At 49.3% G+C, this 20,655-nt stretch overlaps 8 protein-coding genes across 8 annotated transcripts; 7 read left to right on the forward strand and 1 right to left on the reverse strand.

Annotated features, from left to right (window-relative positions):
- Positions 1-730: 730 nt before the first annotated feature.
- FTJAE_7407 (transcriptional regulatory moc3) lies at positions 731-3,041 on the forward strand (the record flags this gene model as incomplete). Its single annotated transcript, XM_037354121.1, has 5 exons — positions 731-1,039; positions 1,085-1,112; positions 1,169-1,824; positions 1,880-2,679; positions 2,750-3,041. 5 exons carry the CDS (start codon positions 731-733, stop codon positions 3,039-3,041), a joined length of 2,085 nt encoding a protein of 694 aa, XP_037205529.1.
- Positions 3,042-3,574: 533 nt separating this feature from the next.
- On the reverse strand, positions 3,575-5,122 carry FTJAE_7408 (Mps one binder kinase activator-like 4; the record flags this gene model as incomplete). The annotated part of the gene is made up of 3 exons (XM_037354122.1): positions 3,575-3,919; positions 3,970-4,848; positions 4,907-5,122. 3 exons carry the CDS (start codon positions 5,120-5,122, stop codon positions 3,575-3,577), a joined length of 1,440 nt encoding a protein of 479 aa, XP_037205530.1.
- Positions 5,123-5,676: 554 nt separating this feature from the next.
- On the forward strand, positions 5,677-7,037 carry FTJAE_7409 (dopamine-responsive protein; the record flags this gene model as incomplete). Its single annotated transcript, XM_037354123.1, has 6 exons — positions 5,677-5,776; positions 5,823-5,906; positions 5,955-5,966; positions 6,017-6,113; positions 6,165-6,660; positions 6,705-7,037. The coding sequence occupies 6 exons, from the start codon at positions 5,677-5,679 to the stop codon at positions 7,035-7,037; spliced, it is 1,122 nt and encodes a 373-aa protein (XP_037205531.1).
- Positions 7,038-8,389: 1,352 nt separating this feature from the next.
- FTJAE_7410 (cell division control CDC36) lies at positions 8,390-9,790 on the forward strand (the record flags this gene model as incomplete). The annotated part of the gene is made up of 5 exons (XM_037354125.1): positions 8,390-8,849; positions 8,899-9,220; positions 9,271-9,480; positions 9,533-9,674; positions 9,725-9,790. The coding sequence occupies 5 exons, from the start codon at positions 8,390-8,392 to the stop codon at positions 9,788-9,790; spliced, it is 1,200 nt and encodes a 399-aa protein (XP_037205532.1).
- Positions 9,791-10,462: 672 nt separating this feature from the next.
- On the forward strand, positions 10,463-11,090 carry FTJAE_7411 (coupling of ubiquitin conjugation to ER degradation 1; the record flags this gene model as incomplete). The annotated part of the gene is made up of 2 exons (XM_037354126.1): positions 10,463-10,732; positions 10,791-11,090. 2 exons carry the CDS (start codon positions 10,463-10,465, stop codon positions 11,088-11,090), a joined length of 570 nt encoding a protein of 189 aa, XP_037205533.1.
- A 1,424-nt stretch (positions 11,091-12,514) lies between these two features.
- On the forward strand, positions 12,515-15,415 carry FTJAE_7412 (uncharacterized protein; the record flags this gene model as incomplete). Its single annotated transcript, XM_037354127.1, has 3 exons — positions 12,515-12,602; positions 12,656-13,687; positions 13,737-15,415. 3 exons carry the CDS (start codon positions 12,515-12,517, stop codon positions 15,413-15,415), a joined length of 2,799 nt encoding a protein of 932 aa, XP_037205534.1.
- Positions 15,416-16,663: 1,248 nt separating this feature from the next.
- FTJAE_7413 (uncharacterized protein) lies at positions 16,664-17,297 on the forward strand (the record flags this gene model as incomplete). The annotated part of the gene is made up of 4 exons (XM_037354128.1): positions 16,664-16,711; positions 16,767-16,965; positions 17,043-17,138; positions 17,194-17,297. 4 exons carry the CDS (start codon positions 16,664-16,666, stop codon positions 17,295-17,297), a joined length of 447 nt encoding a protein of 148 aa, XP_037205535.1.
- A 1,247-nt stretch (positions 17,298-18,544) lies between these two features.
- On the forward strand, positions 18,545-19,753 carry FTJAE_7414 (solute carrier family 40 member 1; the record flags this gene model as incomplete). The annotated part of the gene is made up of 4 exons (XM_037354129.1): positions 18,545-18,614; positions 18,668-18,825; positions 18,880-19,404; positions 19,457-19,753. The coding sequence occupies 4 exons, from the start codon at positions 18,545-18,547 to the stop codon at positions 19,751-19,753; spliced, it is 1,050 nt and encodes a 349-aa protein (XP_037205536.1).
- Between the last annotated feature and the right edge of the window lie 902 nt (positions 19,754-20,655).

Consider the following 20,655-nt stretch of genomic DNA (forward strand, 5'->3'; position numbering starts at 1 on the left):
AGGCTCTACTTCAGGGAACAAGGACGTTTTTGGCCTTCAACCTCATCTCCAGGGGCTCAGCCAACTGCTTGACCAGTCCACTCTGAACTCGACCGTGTCCCCGCTGCTGCCGTTTTTCTGATATACGCCCCCTACGTGGATCTGGAATCAGTGACCAATCCAACATCTTCCCTGCGGCAAAGGGCCCTGACAACTTTACATCGATCAATCTCTCCTCCCTGTCACAGGTGACAGTGCCCCTCCGTTGCCCAACCGCGATACATGCATTCCCTTATTGTCGTTGAAGGCCCCTCTCACATTACCTTACAACTATCTCAGACCTCCCTTGTCAGTGACCGAAGAACCATCTTGCAAATCGCCGCGTGACACGAGAGCTAGGTTCAAGCTCCGTGTACGAGATTTATCAAAGTGTGACAACAGAGTCACAACTATTGATCCTTCCCTTCACCTCGAGTTCTTCTTCGGCACCTCTGTAAGAAGCTTTTGGACTTTTGAAGGCACCGTCTTGGACCTTTTGCTGTCCTTCAGATCTTGAAACGGATTTGGGTATCTCGAAGAACGACCCGCCCTCCTTGCTGTTTAACGTCTCTACTCCATAACTGAAGCAGCTCTAGCCAGTAAACAAACTTTTGGAAAGCATGCGAATCGCGACCTGTTGACTAGATTATTTCCTACTTCAGCACTACTGAAGCATCGAGTCACTTAACATCGCATTAATCGACTAATCACAATGGGAGACTACTACCATCACTTCCTGTCTTCAATGTCCGGGGCAGGGATGAATCCCGCGACGTCACCGGAGGAGATGCTCGACCCTCGAATGCATGGAGCACCGATACCAATGGTATCTGCGCCGTTACCCGGTCCGTATCAGCAACTTGGATATTTTACTGGGTTTCCAGATCCCATGATGTTCAATCAGAACAAGTCGCAGAAAGCTCGCAGAAAGTCTGCGGCTGGTACCCCTGCGGCAGTTGACCATGTCAAGCATCGAAGAACACGATCAGGCTGCTTCATGTGCCGCAGTAGGAGAGTCAAGGTATGTAACTGAGGACCGAGTAGAAAGCATGCCTAACTTTCCCAGTGCGACGAAACCAGACCTATATGTGAACGTGCGTGTAGTCTTGCAAGGACTTATTGATTTGGGGATGATGCTAACATTCCTCAGGCTGCAAGAAGGGAAACAGAGAATGTGTCTACCCGGACCCCCCATCTTCAAAAGGTTCCTCAGCTTCAAGCGGTAAATCCAAAGATACCGCAACTTCTGCTCAACAAACGAGTCCAACTTCGTCAAAGTCAGAGGACGACGAGGACACCGAGCAAGAGAGTAAACTAGAAATGATTGTGGACGAAGACGAAGATACTGAAGATCAAACAAAGTCTTCGGTACCCTCCAGACAGTCAAAAAGCGTTTCGCCATCGACCGCAACTGCAACACCAAGTAGCCTTGCAGCTGTCTATTCCTCCTCCGAGTTTCCTATACAGACGGGTGAAGCCGACTGGTCACATCTACCACCAGAGTACCAGCAAGGCCTCTCCTTTTTTGTGGAAAACCTCAACCACTTCAATTATTGTATACCCCTGGACTCGGATGGCTTTTTTACAAATATTCTTCCCAACATGGCCACTCGCCACGAGCCCTTGCTCAACGCGCTCGTAGGCTTCTCTGCATACCATATTACTCTTCGAAACCCACAGGGAAAGCTCCAGGACTTCTTACAATATTACAATAAGAGTGTAACACAGCTCTTGGGCTTGTTTAAGAGACGAGAAAAGCCCAACGTTGCCACTCTTCTCACTATTCTGCAGCTTGCCACCATCGAGGTATTTGTCAATCTTTCTTACCATCCAACCTTCACGTTCTGACTGTACTACTTAGGAATATTTTGGCGACTGGGTTAATCTAATGGGACACCAAAAAGCAGCTTTCGAAATAATAACGAGTATATTCACCCCCCAGACAGTGATGCAGACGCCCGTTGGCCGCATGTGCCTCAGCTGGTACGCCCGATTCGATAACTTCGTTGCCCTCATGGGAGGATTCCCTACCGATCTGCCGCGCGAATGGTTCCGAGCGATGTTGGATTTTTATCAATCCGGGATTACGTCGAACCCAGATGAGTTACATTGGAAGATCGATGCGTGGTCCGCACGACTTCGCCTGATCTCTTACGACATGTCGATTTTGTTCGCCCGAGGCAGTAGAGGCCAGATATCCCAGGAGGACTTTATGAAAGAGCATGAACTTTTGAATCAGCAGCTCATAGAGTGGAAGGAGAAACGCGACCCCGCCTTGCAGGATCCCAAATATCTTATCAAGGATTTTCCTTCAGCAGAAACTCTCGATCCGGACGACTTTGTCAATCCCTATACGGTTGGAATACTTTACGATTTCCCCCTATTCGATGTCACAGTTCTTTGCGCAGAATGGAACAGCATCATGATAATGCACAAATGCCAATCATCAGGAATGAGGCCGGACCAACTGTTCGCGGATCTAAACCGCCATGCATATAGGACATGTCAATATTTTGAAACATTGGAGTTCTGGCCTTCAACTCCCAGAGGTGTTTTGGTTCTGATACAAGCATGTATTGCTATTGCAGCTCTTTTCTGTCCTCAGGATGCGAGACATCACATGTGGTTCCGTCGGAAGTTTGCTTTACTAGAGACTATGGGGTAAGAACATAACTCACCTGCATACTCCAGTCGCAAGGTCATAATCGAATTATTGCTAACTATTGAGTAGGTATATTCATCCTCTTCCGCTACGTACCAAAATGGCAGAGTTATTCCGAGAACCCGATTGCGTAAACTGGTGGCTGCCAAATGAAGAAGGATTCAGCCCAGTATTACAGGAAATCCGTAATTTTGCGGATGAACGGAACGCTGCAGCTGTCACAGCCCAACAAGAGAGTGTTCGTGAGGTTCGACATATTTTCGCCAAGATGTCATTGATGGACGATGCAAATGCCCCGTCAAGCTCTAGTCCGGACTCTGCTTCAGGGCCCAGTGTTGATTCACCCAGTGTGAAGCGATGATGTATCCAGGGGCTGGGACTTATCCCGGACCACGCAAGTGGACAGAAATTGCAACACCAACTCATCGTTATTTAGATTATCCTCCTATTTTTCTTCTACCGATCACCTCACCTTTGTGGGCAGATGTTCGAGGTGGTTGTTTCTCCAGCGGGCCAAGATTTCGAGGCAGGCAACCAGTTACGACACTTCTTTTCTTAGGCCAGAGAAGGAAATTTTGTGGTTTGTTTGGGGGTTACACGAGCGGGAATAGACTAAGGAGCCATCGCGCGAGGTATGGTAGATAAAACGTATTTATAGCCACGGTGCTGGCATGTGGAGGAGTTATTGGAAGATTGTGTGTTTCAACAGGCATTTTGACGGTGACAGTACAACCGTCAGTTTGGTTATGTATTGACTATTGAGGATGATTGTGTGGTCAATTGTGTTATTATACAGTGGGCAGGTAACTCTGCCATGCTATACTACCATATCCTGAAAGACAAGACATGGAATCAAATGGATATCGCCTTGATCCGTCTATTACTTCTCGCCCTTTAGGTTTCGTCCTCTGACTTGGTATCTGTGGTCTTTGCCGCATCCTCTGAGGATTTGTCCTTGGCCTCTGAAGATTCAGGGGCATCCGCATCTGGTGCTGCGTCTACAGAGGCGTTTTCCTTTGTCGGCGCGTCCTCTGCACCGCCCGTATCTGTAGATTGCGTTGACTCAACAGAGTCCGCAGCTGGCTTATGTTCATCCGTTTGAGTATCATCATCGTTTGCAGAATCGTGTTCCGAAACAGACCCGACAACTGTCTGGTCGGCATCATCGTCAATTTCTTCGTCTTCATCGTCATCATCATCGTCGTCATCTTTTGCCTTCTCAGCTGAGGGACTGCGGGACTGCGGGACTGTGCCCCGGGTTCTCCCATGACTGATTGCTCAACAATAACAGGGACATCGGCCACTTCTGGCTCCTCCTCCACGGGCGAGGGAGCGGTCAGGTGCATATCCTTTAGTTTCCTGGAAACTCCAGCGGGTTCCTCCTCCTCGGCTTCAATGACAGTTGTTACAGCACTTCCCGTCGAAGGACTACTTCGAATGTGTCGTCGAGTATTTGTTCTTGTTGGATGCATGTTGTCTTCTTCGGCAGGAGGGCCTCGTTGATGAGATGAAGGTTTGAGAATGGTAGGAGGAGGTTTCTCGGGCTCCTGTTCAGTATGGGGTGCCTCGAGTCCCTCCGCCTCGGGAGGCAACTTGTAGTTCTCAGCAGGCAGCAGATCATACAAGTCGCATACCGTCTTAAACAGGACGTATAGTCCTGTCTCGGCCTCTACAGACCAGAACACACCACGATGCTGAAACCAGGCATGGGCAAATATGCGATGTAACCTGCGGAACACATTGACGAGATTCTTGACACCCACATTCTTACTGTGGTTGTCATTATGGACGACAAAGCGGCTGGGGAAGATCTTCTGGTCGGTCACAACGTTGGCAGCCCAGTCCAGGGTGTGACAGCAGTAGTCGATGGCGCAGCAGCTCTTGGGCTGCTCGTGCACAGCGCAGAGGAACTGCCATTCGGAAGCGCGCATTTCAGGGCACGTGCTCGCGCTGCATGGCGGGGTGTCGAAGAGGAAGCCAACGATCAAGGAGTTGCATTGCGAGATGAGGAAGCGACAGAGCTCATAGAGCCAGATGGTCCGGTCGACGCCATTGGGAGGTGTCGCGAGCTGTAGCGCGGTGCCGCGGGTGATCGGCTGGGTGTTGGAGGACGTATGGTAGCAGTGGAGGGCGGCAAGGTGTTCTTGGAGTTGAAATGCAGAGTCGAGCTGGTTCATGTTAGCCTCAATGTTCCAGCATATTATTATGTCGGCGTCAATAAGGTACCTCTTGTAGCGGTATCAAAGGAGGACCAGCCGCCATGTCTGCTGCTTTTGTTCCTGGGTGTATCCGCCGCCTAGAGCTGGCTTCGAGCTGCGATTGCTCCTGGGGTGTCGTATGAAGACTGGCTGCAGGGCCGCCAGAAGGAGACATGGGTGCCATTTGGATCTCTGCAGCTGGCGGAGGGCTTGGAAGCCTAGGGGAGCTCGGTGCTAAAGACATGGCTGGCAAAAATATGAAGTAGTTGCTAATAAAAACTCGCGATGTTGAGCGCAAAAGATCTGGGGAGCTGGGCGGTTAATAGTTATCACACAAGGCTGCGCTGGGTTGACAAGTGGCTGGCATGGCAAGGGGAGGCAAGAAAACCCAGGACCATTATCTTTAGCGACGAAAAGATCGAGGTAATCTTAGTGTATTTTAGCACACCTTTAGACCAGTTAAATTTGACACCCTGCTCTAGCGTTAGCAGTTTTATTGCCCTTGAAAGACGGAGCAGGGCTACCTAAGCTCACCCGGGGCCTAGGGTGGGGATTCGCTATATGCATAACAGAGAAATGCCCGTGGCATGCAGCTAAGGGGGACCGTGCAACTTATACCATGGAGCCTCTGAATGCATGATTTCAAGATATTTTGTGAGTGCTTCTTATTGACTGAGAAGAGTCCAAACTAACGGCGAAAAGAATTCAATATTCGCCGGCCATTAAAGCTGTTTCCTGAGCGTCCCTGAACTTCAAGAAAAACTTGATCTAAACTACCAAACGTTAACTACAACAGTCATGGATTTTGATGACGATGCCCCGCCAGAGCTGGTTGATATAGCCGCCAACGATGTGGATGAGGAGATTACAGTCAAGGTTCCTATCACAATTGTGACAGGTACTACTACTAGCCACTATTTATCTCATTGTCTAATATTTGATAGGATATCTTGGTGCTGGTAAAACCACCTTGCTAAATTACATCCTTACAGCTCAACATGGCAAGAAGATCGCTGTCATCATGAATGGTTAGGACGGACCACGACTTGTTGGAAACAGCCACTAACATGATATAGAATTTGGAGACTGTAAGTACTCAGGTGTGAGATTGTCCTTACGTTTCTAAGTCGTACTGCAGCGCTCGACATTGAAAAGTCCCTTACTGTGAACAAGGGTAGTGAGCAGGTTGAAGAATGGTTAGAAGTTGGCAACGGATGTATCTGCTGTTCCGTAAAGTACGTTATGAATGTATGGCAGCCACATACTACAATGCTAACTGGATTCAGGGATACAGGAGTCAATGCGATAGAGTCTCTCATGTCAAAGAAGGGTGCATTTGACTACATCCTCCTCGAAACAACTGGCTTAGCCGACCCTGGAAACTTAGCTCCCCTCTTCTGGGTAGACGACGGACTTGGAAGCACCATTTATCTGGATGGAATAGTCACGCTCGTAGATGCGAAGAATATCCTGCTCAGTCTTGACGACCCCAATGGTGTTGTCGAAGGACACGACGACCACGGTCATGGCCCTGTCATGACTACAGCACACGTTCAGATCTCTCATGCGGATGTGATCGTAATCAACAAGGCCGACATGGTTACTGAGACGGAACTCGACCAGGTCAAAGAGAGAATCCAATCGATCAATGGACTTGCCAAGATCCATGTAACGGAGAGGAGTGTGGTCCCTCAACTGGAAGGATTCCTGCTTGATTTGCACGCATATGACCAGTTCAATGAGTCAGACGCAAATGCCAAGGGACACAGTCACCTCGACCCTGTAAGTTCCCGCCTGGTATATGATATTTGTAAGAGGTTATGTAGCTAACCGCTCAGACCATATCGACCGTCACCATACCCGTTGGCCGCCTTGAGCCAGGACAACTGGACACAGTTGATCGTTGGCTACGATCGGTGCTGTGGGACAGCAAATTACCTGAAGATGAAAAGGAGGGTGATTTTGAGATTCACCGCTCCAAGGGACGGCTTGTGTTTGTCAATGGAGACGTCAAGATGTTGCAGGGGGTGAGGGAGGTCTTTGAGATAAATGACGGGCCGCTGGGAGATGAGACGCCCAAGGAGGGGAAGATTATCCTGATTGGAAGGAACGTAGCAGGTGTTGGATTTGAAGACAGTTTCAAAAAAGCCCTGAGCTAGTTTTTATTGTAGTAAAGAATAGAGGTGCATGATAACTCTATGATGTCTGAGGTCTTTCACAAGTGCTCTGACTACTGAATGCAGACGAAGCGACTGAAGCAGTTGAGGTCTGCTGAATGAACAGAAATTGACTGGCGTATATTCTCGCCTATATTAATCAATGTGATCAGTCGAAATATCACAGTGTCTAATAGAGGAGTCGTTTAGGCGTTGTTTGTTGGCAATGTTTGCCATGATGTTGAAGGGTCCCCACTTATTCCCGCCTGGATCATCGTCCATTCCACCTCATTCCAACCCAAGTCCAGCCTTCTCTCTCAGTGAGTGAGCCCTTATCCAACCAGTAGCAAACCTAAAGCCCCAGGCGAATAAGGCCAGCTCTGAAAGCAAACGATCGCATCTACAAACATCCCTACCATTTTGTCAACCTCCGCACAAAAACGCATCGACGTCGCACCGAACGAACCCTCTTGCTACGACACTTCGAATTAACAACATTGTATTCCAGCAGCACACCCGCTTTGTTGATCGCGACAAACCTCTATAGTCAATCATGAATAGGCCAGGTAGGACGCACCCCCCACGACGTTATTCCTTCGCAGCCCAGACCCCGCGCTGCCAGCGAAATCTGCAAAAACCTTCGTCATCTTTCGTATATTTTTCGGCATATCATCACGCGAGAGAGAGCTGTGCGCCAGCACTTACGCTCACGAGCCTTGTGAAACTCCCTTGACGGCTTTCAACCCCTCCGCGACCCTCATTGACCTTGTTCGGATGTCGCCACGATCGCTTCAATGGATCTAAACGCGGATCAGGATCAGGCTGGGGGCATGTCGGAGAGATTGCCGTGAGCAGAGTCTGGATGGTCAAGCAATAAGCAAGCAAGCGAGCAATGGCAGGATAACGCTGACGATGTCATCGAATCGTAGGGGCAGTGCCACAGACACTCCGCGGGATGCCTGGTGGCTTTGGAGGTCAACAGCAACCCCAACAACCAGGACGAGCAGGAACGAGCCGATTACCGAACGGAAAACTAGGTATGCGCTTCAGAAGTGATTGCGATCTCCGCGCTGTTGTTTTGGCTGGGTTGCATCGAGGACGGCCTTAGGCTAATACCGGGCGACAAATATAGGGAATAACAACTCTGGCTGGGCATTTGGAGGGGTTCCCATGGCGGGAGCAGGTCCCCAAAACGCTGCTCGTCAACTTGGCGGAAACGTGAGCTTCGCACAGAGCTTGTCGGGATCTCAACCTGCAACATCACTCGACCTATCGTACGTATATGGCTGCGGCACACGTCATCGGAGCTTCAATACCTCTCTGGTATTGAGTTATTCGAATCGAAGCTGGTCACAATGACGCGCTTGCTAATGCAGACTAGCGAATTCCCATCATTATCGAACAACGCGCAGATGTCGAACCCCAACCAGTCGTCCATGTGGTCGACAGCCGGATCGCGAAGCCTGGGTGGTCCCAGTCCGCGCAACCAAGCTACCCCTCAGCAAGGTGGCCAGGATGATATGTTCAGTCCCACCTCTTCCAGAGGGCAAGGCGGGTTCAGATTCGGTAACCAAGGCAACATTGGACAACAAACTCAATCAAGCAGCGTTGACGACTTTCCACCACTGAATCAGACCTCGAATGGCGAGATGGGATCAGATCGGACGGCGAGCTTGATGTCATCTCTGGGCTTCAGCTCTCAGGCCGCCGGCGCTGGACCGACGGCAAGCAATAGGGGGAATGGTCTTCTGAACGCATTGTCGGCTAACAGCCGAGCAAATGAGGCCAGGTCACCGCCTGGCATTGGAGCCCCCGGTCGGTTTTTGTCATTCTTGCTTGCGATTCCAAATGCTTACTTTCCCAGGCTCTTCAAGACCGCAAGACGGCAAGCCTCCTGGCCTGGATGAGCCCCGGCAAAAGTCTTCCAAGGAGGATGCGGTGCCAGACGATGCTTCTAATGCAGCGGATTATAACAACGCGGACTATAGCGCCACAAATTATGTGGCACAAACCATGCAAAAGAGACTCGATACTGCGGACGTCATTGACCCTCTAGAGGGTATGCCAGCATCCGACAAGTGGGGTCTCAAGGGCTTGACAACGTTGATGAACAACTATCCTGACTACCACGCGATGGTTGTGGGAATGGACCCCAACTCGCTGGGACTTGACATCAATTCTCAAGAGTTTGTCTTCTCAAGACTAGCGATGGGGGCCTTGCTAACATGCCTCTCAGGTTGTTTTCGACTCAGATCTACTCGCTGTTTGATGACGCACCTCCTCGGCCAGTCCTTTCCAATGGACGATTTCGATTGCCGGATTGTTATAATGTGACAAATGTGCAACCTATCGAGAGTAAAATTCAGAGCTTCAACGAAGAGACTCTATTTTGGATCTTTTACAGCTGTACGGCAGATGTAAAGCAACAAATGGCTGCAGTTGAGCTGTAGGCGACAACCTATTTGTGCAATTATTGAAGACAGCTAACTTGTTGATAGACATTCACGAAACTGGAGGTGGCACAAGAAACACCAGATCTGGTTGACCAAGGACGAGCACATGACTCCTCAAATATTGAGTCCTAACCATGAGCGAGGCTATTACGTTGTCTGGGACACAAACTCCTGGCGCAAAGAGCGTGTATGTGCATCTCGGAGGGTTCTAGCCGATATCATCTAACAAGCGCACAGAAAGAACTCACTCTACACTATGGCGATCTAGATACAACACTGGGTCAGGCACAGGTTGTGCCTTGATAGGAGGAGTACTGAGCACCACGATTGGAGAGAATTTCCTTTGGAACAGGTGTGCATGGGTGACTGATACGTGAGAAACGTATAAAGGGGCGTTACGGCATCAAGACAGGGCAACTGTTTCTCGTGGGGATGGGATCGGACCTGGGTTATGAATGAACGCTCTTCCATCACTGAGGGCTGGCTTATCGCCTGGATATCGGACTGTCGTGTCAATAAATGATGCTTTTCAGTTCTGCGCAATAACTGTTTGCCTTGAATGTTGTGACATGTTTGGAAATTCACCGTGGCCGGATAGGATAACAGGCTATGGTTTGACTTCAATCATTATATTCTACTAACAAGAATCAGAATCTGAATGTGCCCGAAGGCATCGTTTTGTTCTGATATCAATCATATCAAGTTCGGTCATTAACATGATTATTAGCCGAGGATTCCCCACATGCAATTTGACGTAGCGCCCCGTCTTTCGAGGTGGGCTCGCTGCCGTAAGAGCAACGCTTATTTCATGCCACCGACCCACGACCCAAGCTCTCTCTAGCTCGTGGGACTACAACTGTACATACTTATCGTCATCTCGGCATCTTTCTTGGACGGCCACCTATTCTCGGTTGAACCTGTATAGCCTCCTATAATTCCTTCACACGTCCGCCTCTTCCTTGCGACTCATACATGATGGCGGACGACCAAATCTCATTGCCATATCTACTGGCCATCCTGGTCGTCTCGGGATTGATAATACGATATCTGTTCTTCGGAGGACCGTCGCCACCTCAGCCCACACGATCCCCTGAAGCTTTCCTCCGGTCAAGAGAGATTGCGGTTGAGAGAATACAGCAAATGTTTCCGCAGGCGGATCGACGGAGTATTCTATGGGATCTACAGCGCAATGGAGGAAACATCCAGAGCACAACCGAGCGAATACTAGCAGGACGACTGGACACGGTATGCTGAACCTGTGCTATTGCCCTTCAGACCTCTTGCTGACAAGTATCACCACTAGCCCCCCGTGACTTTCCAACCGCCGCCTCCTCCGGGCCAGTCCGCACCGAGCAGCAGCGCAGCGACAGCGTCTCGACAGCCGGATAAGCCAGCGCAGCCGGATCTTATCACCCGGTATAACCTCAAGGACAAGTTGGTTACTGCGTCGCAGGAGGAGCAGGATGCCAAGGGCAAGGGATGGAGCTCAAACAGAGACGAGAGGCAAGCTTCGCTGCAGAGGAGGAGGGATGAGATGATTCTTGCGGCGCGGAGGAAGATGGAGGCTAAGCTCGCGGCTGAGAAGGCAGATCAGGGGAGCTGATAGGATACAAAGGCGCATGATATAACTTAGTAGATAACAAGGTGGCCAAGCATTGTATTATTTTGACGGTGGTGTCATGTCGCGTGCCCTTTTGATGGGGACGAGTGTCCTGCTTTCTTCCATGATACTCATATTTAGACAAACCTGTATTTGGAACGATACTTGGTTATCCACCGCAAGAATCTAAGGTGCTTGTATATCGAGTTGTAAGATCTGCATCAACGCTTGTGCATGTAAGCCACCAACCCGGCTCTACTGCATATCGATTATATTCTGTTGATCACATGCCCATACAATTCAAGCAGTGTTGCCACCAGAGACTTAAAATGCCACTTTGCCTGAATATCTATCACAAGTCTAATAACACTAGGACACTTATGTAGTACTCACAGATATTTCTTTCTAACTTAACTTATTCCTCATACCTATTCTGAGATTTACACCTACCAGCCAAGCCTCATCTGAAGCTGATAGTCAGAGATGTGGCAGTGCTTGCGTGGCTCTGTGGCGATGGTCTCGGGAGATTGTCAGGAAATGAATGTCTAACTAGTAGCAACTAGCGCAGTTCTAGGAGTGCCAGAAGGCCTCCATACAACCAAAGCGAAGTTCAAGATTGGCCTGTGTTCCTGTGCATGACTTTGAGGTAACCAAAAGCTTTAGGGGTCCAGTTGAAGCTATCCATGTGAGCATGGACATCTCAAGATTTATTAACAGGAATACTATAAGCTCAATATATTATAGACTGGATAGAGAGACCATCTGATAGAACACTTGCTGTTACTGAAATAGTAATATGAATCATATACCGTAACTAACTCGGATGATAGATAGCTCATTGTTGGAGTTGTAGACAATAGCAACTGGAGCCTTTAGAATGCCTACCTGTTAGTGGGGTTCTGGGGTTGGTTGCTGGTACAAATACAAGACCCCGCCACATGTTTGTTTTCTTCTACACACCTCATGCGCCGGCAACCGAATGATACTCTGACAGGAATCTGCTTCAGCTGCGCCAACAGGTTCCAAATTCAGGACAAGATTAATTACCGCATTCCAAGATCACTTCTTTACAAAACCACCTCGAAAGAGGCGTTACGAAACATCTGCCGCCAAATTCAGGGTCTAAAGATCTCTGGAGCTGAGCCACAGCCATTCAACGCGGCCTCGTGAACTAGGGTCCTGGTAGTTCAAGTGTATCACCCTTCGACTTCACCTGTTCATTCACCCCAGCTCCGCCTACATCCAAACAACAACGACAAGTCTCTCGTAGACCTGAAACGCCACCCGATACAAGCGATACCGAAGACAGCCTTCATGCATTTCCACAAACTATTCGATTGTTGATACCCGAACCCTTCAAGACTACAAGTTCATTTCTTGAGGCTGCGTGAACCTAATTACCAGTGGATCGGGGCCCTTTCATCACGATGGGTACACCCCGAGACTACTATGCAGACTTAGAGCTGCCGCCGACGGCAGACGCTGCGGAAATTCGAAAACAATATCGGAAACTTGGTACAGACCAACGAAGCTCTTGCCCTTCATACAGCCGCTGACACGAATTGTAGCTCTCAAATATCATCCAGATCGTAATCCTGGACGAGAGGCAGAAGTGAACACACAGTTCCAGATCATTCAAACGGCGCACGAAATCCTTTCCGATCCTGAACAGAAGGCCAAGCACGATGCTTTGCGAGGGCGTGGTAGATTTCCAGGAGCTTCGGGTGTTAAGGGCAACCCGTGGTCAAATGTCAGCGCCCAGTATCCGCCCCCTCCTCGACGCAACAATGCAAATGCAAATCCTCGAGCTCCGCCATCGGGCGCACAAAGATGGCAACGCTTCTCTACGGGAGTTCCTCCCACTGCAAAGCAGTATACAGCATCAGATGCCGAATCGAAGAAGAACGCTGCCCGAGCATTCGAAAACATGCGAAAGGGTGCATCTGCCAAAGCGAACGACCAACCACGACCTCCCCCTCCCCCTCCGCCACCACGGACTGAATCTGCCAGACAACGCCAAGAAGCCTCGTTTGGTGCACGAAAGACAGGCTTCCATCCTCGGACAGCAGGGGGCGATGAACCACCTGTATCAAGTAGCAACTACAGCTCGAGACCTGCTTCGGAACGATATGCGCAGCGATTTGGCTCTGACATTCCACAACAAGAACCTCCTCCTATTCCCCAACGGCCGCCTCCAACTGCGATGCCTGATCCGTTAAGCCAATTCAGAGACCAAGACAGCACAGTAGACCCCCGGCAAAGCACTCCTTATGCGTCGTCAAACGGAGGCGAAAAGACTAATCCATTCGATGGCATCCCAATAATTCGGGCTAAGAGTACTCGGGAAGGCGCTCGCCAAGGCCAATCTGCCTCTAAAAAGGAACCTTTCATTTTCGCCAGCCGACAACGCAGCGCCAGTACACCGAAGGGTGGAAATGCTCAGGATGTTCCTTTGAATAACGAGGCTCCTGAACAACCTTCGATACCTCGGGACCCGGCAGATCGTCCTAAGGCGCCGTTGAAGAAAACTCGCAGTGGCTTCAAGAGTGTTCCGCTGGGACCTAACCAGCAGGCCACCGAGTTTCCCGCAAATGATAAGCGTCAGTGCAAATCGCCAATTCAAGCTTCTTATTACTAACTATGAGACAGCAACTGATTCACCTGGTGGCCCAACAATGTATGCCAATCCATTTTCTACAACATCCAGCCGCCCAATCCTGAAGAGTTCCAACAAGTGTCGTGGTCACCACGGGTATGATTCCTTGGGGAATCATTGCCTATATGAAATCCCTTTCAAGCCTTCTCAGTCGTCGCCTAGTGGTAGACAGGATTCAACACACCGGTTGACTCCGTTTGAGCGCCAGCAACAGGAGCTCTTACGGCAACTCATCAACAACGCGAGTCCTGACAGTCCTGCTAAGAAGCCGAAGCTCCAAGACTGCGACTCTAAAAACCCCAGCATGCCGAAATGTGCTAACGAAGTCTACTCGCACAGCTTTAGTTTCCCTGTCAATGATGACACTTTCTCACGAACATCACCTGACCACCATCGGTTCCCGCGACGAAGTACTGACAACATCAACACTAGTTTTGCTGACGAAGAAGATGCTGCTGGATGGGAGTTCAATGCTGGTGGAGCTGAACAGGACAGCCCAAGTAGGCCCCGAAAGCCAGGTCGCCAATCCCCTGGGATGCGGCCCCCAATGAGCGGCAAGAGTACACCAAATTTCATGTCTGATGCTGAGAGGTCCGACTCTGCTAAAGCCGAGTCGGCCTTTAACCCTGCAGGTTGGGACTTTGGTCCCCAAACGTTTGTTCCTCAGCCCTCGAAGTCTGTATCTCCCACACGGTCTACCCGAGCAACCTCACGAAAGCCGAAGGCGGCCAAGACAACAAGCTATGTCAATCTTGTGGACGACAGCAGCAGTGAAGATGAGGTATTGGAATGGCGTGGCCGAAAGGTGCAAGAAGAACCACCTGCTGCTGAGAGTCCCCAGGCTATGGACATAGATACTCCTCCTGCGCCGTCTTCCATGCCGCCACCTCGACCCCCCAAGGTACCTTCGCCCCAGCCAGTTCAGACTACACCTTCACCACAGCCTGCCCAGCCTGTGAACCAACCTCAGCAACCCATTGGGACAAACCAGGCTCCGGGAGAGGTACCCACTCCGCATGCTGCCCGTAACATCAACGTCGAACCCACCAGACCTGAGTGGCGACCTGGCAATGTTGACACTGTCAATGGTAACGAGCACAGACCTGAGAGTCCCGTAAAGGCATTCAATCCGAACAACATGGGATCTGAAGATAGCGAAGAGTTCCAAGCAAGCTTGGCGGACCTCAGAAATGTGGCACCATTCACTCAACAGAGTTCCGGCTTGAAGTCTTTCTCTGACCTGAAGGACAATTTGCCATTTGAAAGCAAAGCAGCGCCTCAGATTCCAATGAAGCTACCCAAGGTCCATCCATTGATCTTCCCGGCAGCACCTACTGCTCCCCAAATCCCAGCTGCGGCTACTGTCAACGGCGTTAAGCCAAGCGCACTTACTTGGGAGACATATGTCAAAGATTTTGAACAATACTTGAAGCAATGGGACACGTTCAACGCCCAAGTCGTCGACCATTTTGCCACCCGAAAGTCGCACATCACTCGTACCCGGGAAGAAAAGGGGTATTCATTCTTGGAGAACCGGGGTGATGCTGACATTCAGGAGTATTACAACTGGCTCGAACAGGATATGGATGTTCGTCGACGCTGGGCGGCTGCATGCGAGGAGCATGAGCACCGCTTCCGAGAATTCATGGCGTTTCGAATGAAGATGAAGTAATTGATTGGTTTTGTTTTGCGGAGTTTGACAGTTTATGGATTGGGTCGAATTTCGTCTAAATGTCTTTTTTTATCGTCAACATGGGATACCAAGAAGACTAACTACTTAGCTGTCGATCACTGGAGAGGATACCACATATAGCAACGCGATACAGAGTGATTTTTCGGGGTTTCTACAGGAGTCCACAAGATGACGAGGATAGCAGGTTCTGGATCTGGGAGGCAACAGGCGCGATGCAAGCATGTGGTGCGTGGAGCTGGCAGTTATGTTGCATTGCATTGCGTTACGTTTGATAGTGGTTTTTGTCGTGGATTACTAGGCAGTGGCAACTGGGCGATTTGCATCAAGGGCGTTCTCGCTGCAGACGAGACCGGAGCTTCACTGGCATCTGCGATTTGGTCTTTGGAGATTGGAATCCCAAGACGTGTATATGCTGGCACGAGTTAACCATAGAAATAGACGAGATGGTACCTCTCAAGGCGTTGGCAGTGTCAGGCACTGGCAGATTCACGGCGGCGGTGCACTAGCCCCTGGCTCGAGTTGTGAGATTTGAGAATTGAGAACCTTTGTGCGTGATTCATCCGCTGCCCTCTCTCTCTGAGATCGTGAGAGCTATATAATTCCCATCCTCCAAGATTTCTGCTTTTCTCTCTTCTTCTCTTCTTCACATTTTTTTCTTCCGTACGAGGCAGAAGACCAAGCTTGGCTCCTACTTGTTCACCAAACCCTTCAACAGGTTCTTTATCCTTACAAAGACACGATCTCGCAATCAACCTGCGAGCACACCAAGTAAGTTCTGGTTATTCTCTTTCTTATTGTTCCTCTCTTGTATCCGTTTGCTGGTGACCCTCGGACAACAATCGGAGTGCGTTAGGTGGTTCATTGCAATGGCCGTTTCGTCCGATCTTTTCTAGGAGCCGTTTGCTTTTCTGCAATTGTCTAGTGAGGGGGTGTCCTTTTGTTTACTGCCCTTCAACACTTTCTATTCTTCTAATCAAACGATTTCTCGCATCTTTACTTCGGATTTCTAGTATTTAAGTTCTCTCGTTAACAGACTTAGGAGTTCCTTTCTTCTTCTTCATCTTCCAACATCAACTCCCAACATCCTCACATCAGCGGTTTATCTGCAAGATCTTTGCTAGGACATACCGCTCCTTCTCATCTGCGCTTTATCTTCAAGCCCTTTGCGTCACCCTCGCTTTTTCTTCCTGTTATTCCTCACGACATCAACACGGTTCAACTGACACCATGTCTGACGCTGCTGTGAAGCCCAACGCCTGGACCGATGAGGCCAAGGTAAGTCCTGATCATATCTCCGATCTATCTACAAAGATTCTAACCAATACAATAGAACGAGCTTCTTCTGCGCATCATTGCCCAGTTGAAGCCTGAGGGCAAGTCCATCAATTGGTCTGAAATTAACATGGAGGGACGCACCGTCAAGAGTCTCCAGAATCAGTGGACTTTTTTCAATAAAAAAATTGAAGCATTCAAGGCCCAGTCCAACGATGGAAGTGCCCCTTCCACCCCTGCCAAGAAGGCGACTCCTGGTAAGCCATATGCCCCCCTTCTAGTAGCGATGTTCTAGTCGTGATATTCTAGTAGACCAACTGACACCTTCATCTAGGTCGCAAGCGGGTCTCTAAGGTTAAGAAGGGCGGCTCCGACGAAGAGGACGCTTACGAGACCCCCAAGGTGACCCCTCGTAAGCGCCGCGCTCCTAGTAAGTCGATCATCCCTAGCCCTCATATCAAGCCTTTTACTAACACTAGTAATAGAGACCCCCGACAGTGAGTCCAAGGCTGTCAAGAAGGAGCTCAGCGACGCCACCGTCAAAGATGAGGACATGGACGACGAGGACGATGTCACTGGAGAGATCTAGCTTCCCATCTTTTCTCTATGGTGCCGGAGAACGTCGTCGCCAAACTTTCAGCGGAGACAGGAAGAAGGGAATCTTAACTATTGATGTTATCTGCTAGAACTCAGATGAAAGGTGTTAGTGGACATCTAGCAGGGGGACAGAGGAAGAGCTCCATATATAGTCTACATGGGTGACTATGGAAGCTGGTATTCGTACTAGCTGATAAACATATACTGCCTCTGCACTATCTTGAGTCTTTGAATGTGTGATGATTGAGGAAGCCCTAGCTAGAAAGTTGAGATGCCTTTCCGACCCTGACACTGACTTGCTAGTAGCACGAATATAATGTTACCGCAAGTTTATTTTGATAGATATTGCAAGCATAAAGAAGTGTCTGTTTGATGTCGTTGTCTAGATATTGCCTTTCTAGGTCAAGTCGATCGGGATTGGGCCGACTCTAACGTTAGGTCGGTTGCTAGATCGCAATGGAGCCGGCATTTATAGAACCCGACAACCACGAATCAGGCGAGATACTAGTTAGCGATTGGCCATTCCTCAACAATCTTCAATTAATAGACTTAACTTTAGTTTTATATATAATTCTAAAGATTCCTCAAGTGTCTCTCTTTGTTTAATACTGATGTGATCGCTTGCAAGTATCTGAGGAATTGAGGAATTGACGATCATGGCTTCAACTACCGGTGTCGGAGACGAAGAAACGGCGCCTCTACTAGCAACATCACCAGCTTCATCAACTGGCGTCATTCATTCGCAGTATCAATCCTTAAGCCAAATTACCAGCAATAATGAAAGCGATGCTAGTAACACTAGTAATACCGACCCCGAATGGACCCTCAGCCAAAGCGCGCGCCGACTCTATATATCTCATACCCTCTCAACATGGAACTCGCGAGTCTTTGAATTCGGCAGCGTCTTATATCTTGCATCGATATTTCCCGGAACCTTGATGCCCCTTGCGATATACTCGATAGTAAGAGGTGCTTCTGCGATTACGTTGTCGTCATGGGTAGGGAGTTATATCGATCGTAAAGACCGTCTTAATACGGTGAGACTGTCAATCGGTAGGTCTTTAGAAGCCTTGATGACCAATGACCCTAACCCGAGTAGTCTCACAGCGACTTGTTGTTGCTGCCTCATGCATCATATTTTTCATACTCAGTAGACATGAGAGCCCTTCGGATGAGCTGCGGGTCGGTTTGCTTGCAGCCTTGATCTTCATGGCATGCATTGAGAAACTAGCAGCTATCATGAATATTGTGTCAGTGGAAAGAGATTGGGTTATTGTTGTGGCACGCTCAGATACTACTGCACTTAGAAGTATGTTTCCCCTCTAATGTCTTACGGATGTTGCTAACATACCTTGCTTATAGCCATGAACTCGCAAATGAGGCGAATTGACCTTGTTTGTAAGCTACTTGGACCTTTCTTCATAGGTATCCTAGATGGTGTTTCCACGGAAACAGCAATTCTTGTCAACTTGGCAATGAACTGTGCTTCAGTTGTTGTTGAGTATTTCACCATTGCTAAAGTAAGTCATATACGACTCATACAGCCTTAACACGATCTTCTCTAACCTAGGCAGGTCTATTATCAAGTACCCGAACTACAGCATCCAAAGACTACGCCCCCTATTGTACCACAAAATGAAGAACAGCAAACTCGCCACAATGCCTGGGTGTCATTCAAAAAGGCCATGCAGAAGACGTCCAGTGATCTTCGACTTTACTTTACACATCCTGCATTTGCACCCTCATTCTCAATAGCGCTTCTCTACTGCACAGTCCTGTCTTTTGGTGGAGTTATGGTTACATATTTGTTAGCGAGTGGATATACTTCAGCTCAGATTGCTGCAATGAGGACAGTCTCGGTTACTCTTGAGGTTCTCGCTACATGGATTGGGCCATGGTTAATGAAGAGAATTGGACCGGTTCGTGCCGGTCTTTGGTTCCTCAGCTGGGAGCTAGGGTGTTTGGCAGTCGGTGTATCGATATTCTGGCGATATGCTGACAACGTACTGGTCTCAACACTGGGGCTTGTCTGTGGTTCAATGTTGAGCCGGATCGGACTTTGGGGGGTAGATCTGTCTGCACAGGTCATTATTCAAGAGGTGAGTTCTGTTGTGGTATGAGTTGAGGAACTTTGCTGACCATGCATTGCAGGAAGTTGAGGCAGAGAAACGAGGAGCTTTTTCTGCTGTGGAAGCTAGTTGGCAAAATGTGTTCGAGATGTGTTCATACACGTCGACCATCATATTCTCGTCACCCAGTCAGTTCCACAACCCAACAGCACTCAGCGTCACAGCAGTATTCTTCGCATGGCTCCTGTACAGCTCGTTTGTCAAGAAGCGACGAGGACATCTCGTCCACTGGCCTACTTGCATGTCCCCAGAAAAGCAGCAGGCAACGATCGACGAGCTATTCGAGTCTGGGCCGTCGAGGCGAAGAGAGGGGCTCTGAGTGTTTGTATGATATGCATATGCAAGAGAGGATCGCACGAGACACGTTGGTGGTCACCTGGATCGGGAAGCAGTGCAACAATGATAGGATAGCACAGGATCTTGTGGGTTGGGAACCCTCCACGTTTATTTCCGTGTCTCGGACGGCAGCGGGTTGTCTTGGACATGCATGCATGGCAAGGCCTCGTGGATCGAGGAGCGACCCTTATAGATGATGCAGGCTTGGTTACATGAGGGAGGACAGCAGTGGTTTTTGGGTAGATGTGTGAGACGTGAGGAGACTCGAGTAGGGGGAACAGTGAGACACGATGTTTGTCTTTTGCTAGCAGTCAATCAGTGCTCCATATATTGAATTATCTCTTGTATACGATATTGTCTTTGACTCTGGAGATATATTGTAGGTCATCGTAAGCCCATGTCTCATATAAATACGACCCTCACATACTTACAAGGTCAGGTGTCGTCTGCGATGTGCTGCATCATACAGAGATCTAGGGCTTATAAGCTTGATATTGGCAATCTAGGTGAGCAAAATAGGTACAAAAGTCTCAATCGCCCACCATCTCATCCCCCCATCTGACTGGTCATCTGTCGTCCCCATCGTCTCTATGTGGCACACCATCTCGACTCGACTCGACCACACCCACAACCTCTTTGTCTTTTCGGGCGGAGTTACTGGCTAGTCGGACCGGGTCAGACCTTGAAGGGCACCCGAAGGCACCCTAGGCACCGCGGGAATGACGGCGCTTGCATCGTTTAGCGGCTTTTGAGGGTATGATTTCCCCTGTAACCTTGGAGTCCCGCCGCTGCAGCTGATCCACTCAATCACCGACTGGACTTTCGAGGCCAGGCCATCATAAATTTTTCCCCAGATTGCATCGCATCGCCATCTTCCTCTCAAGC

The sequence above is a fragment of the Fusarium tjaetaba genome (genome assembly GCF_013396195.1).
Source record: "Fusarium tjaetaba strain NRRL 66243 chromosome Unknown NRRL66243_c0000150, whole genome shotgun sequence".
Lineage (NCBI taxonomy): Eukaryota > Fungi > Ascomycota > Sordariomycetes > Hypocreales > Nectriaceae > Fusarium > Fusarium tjaetaba.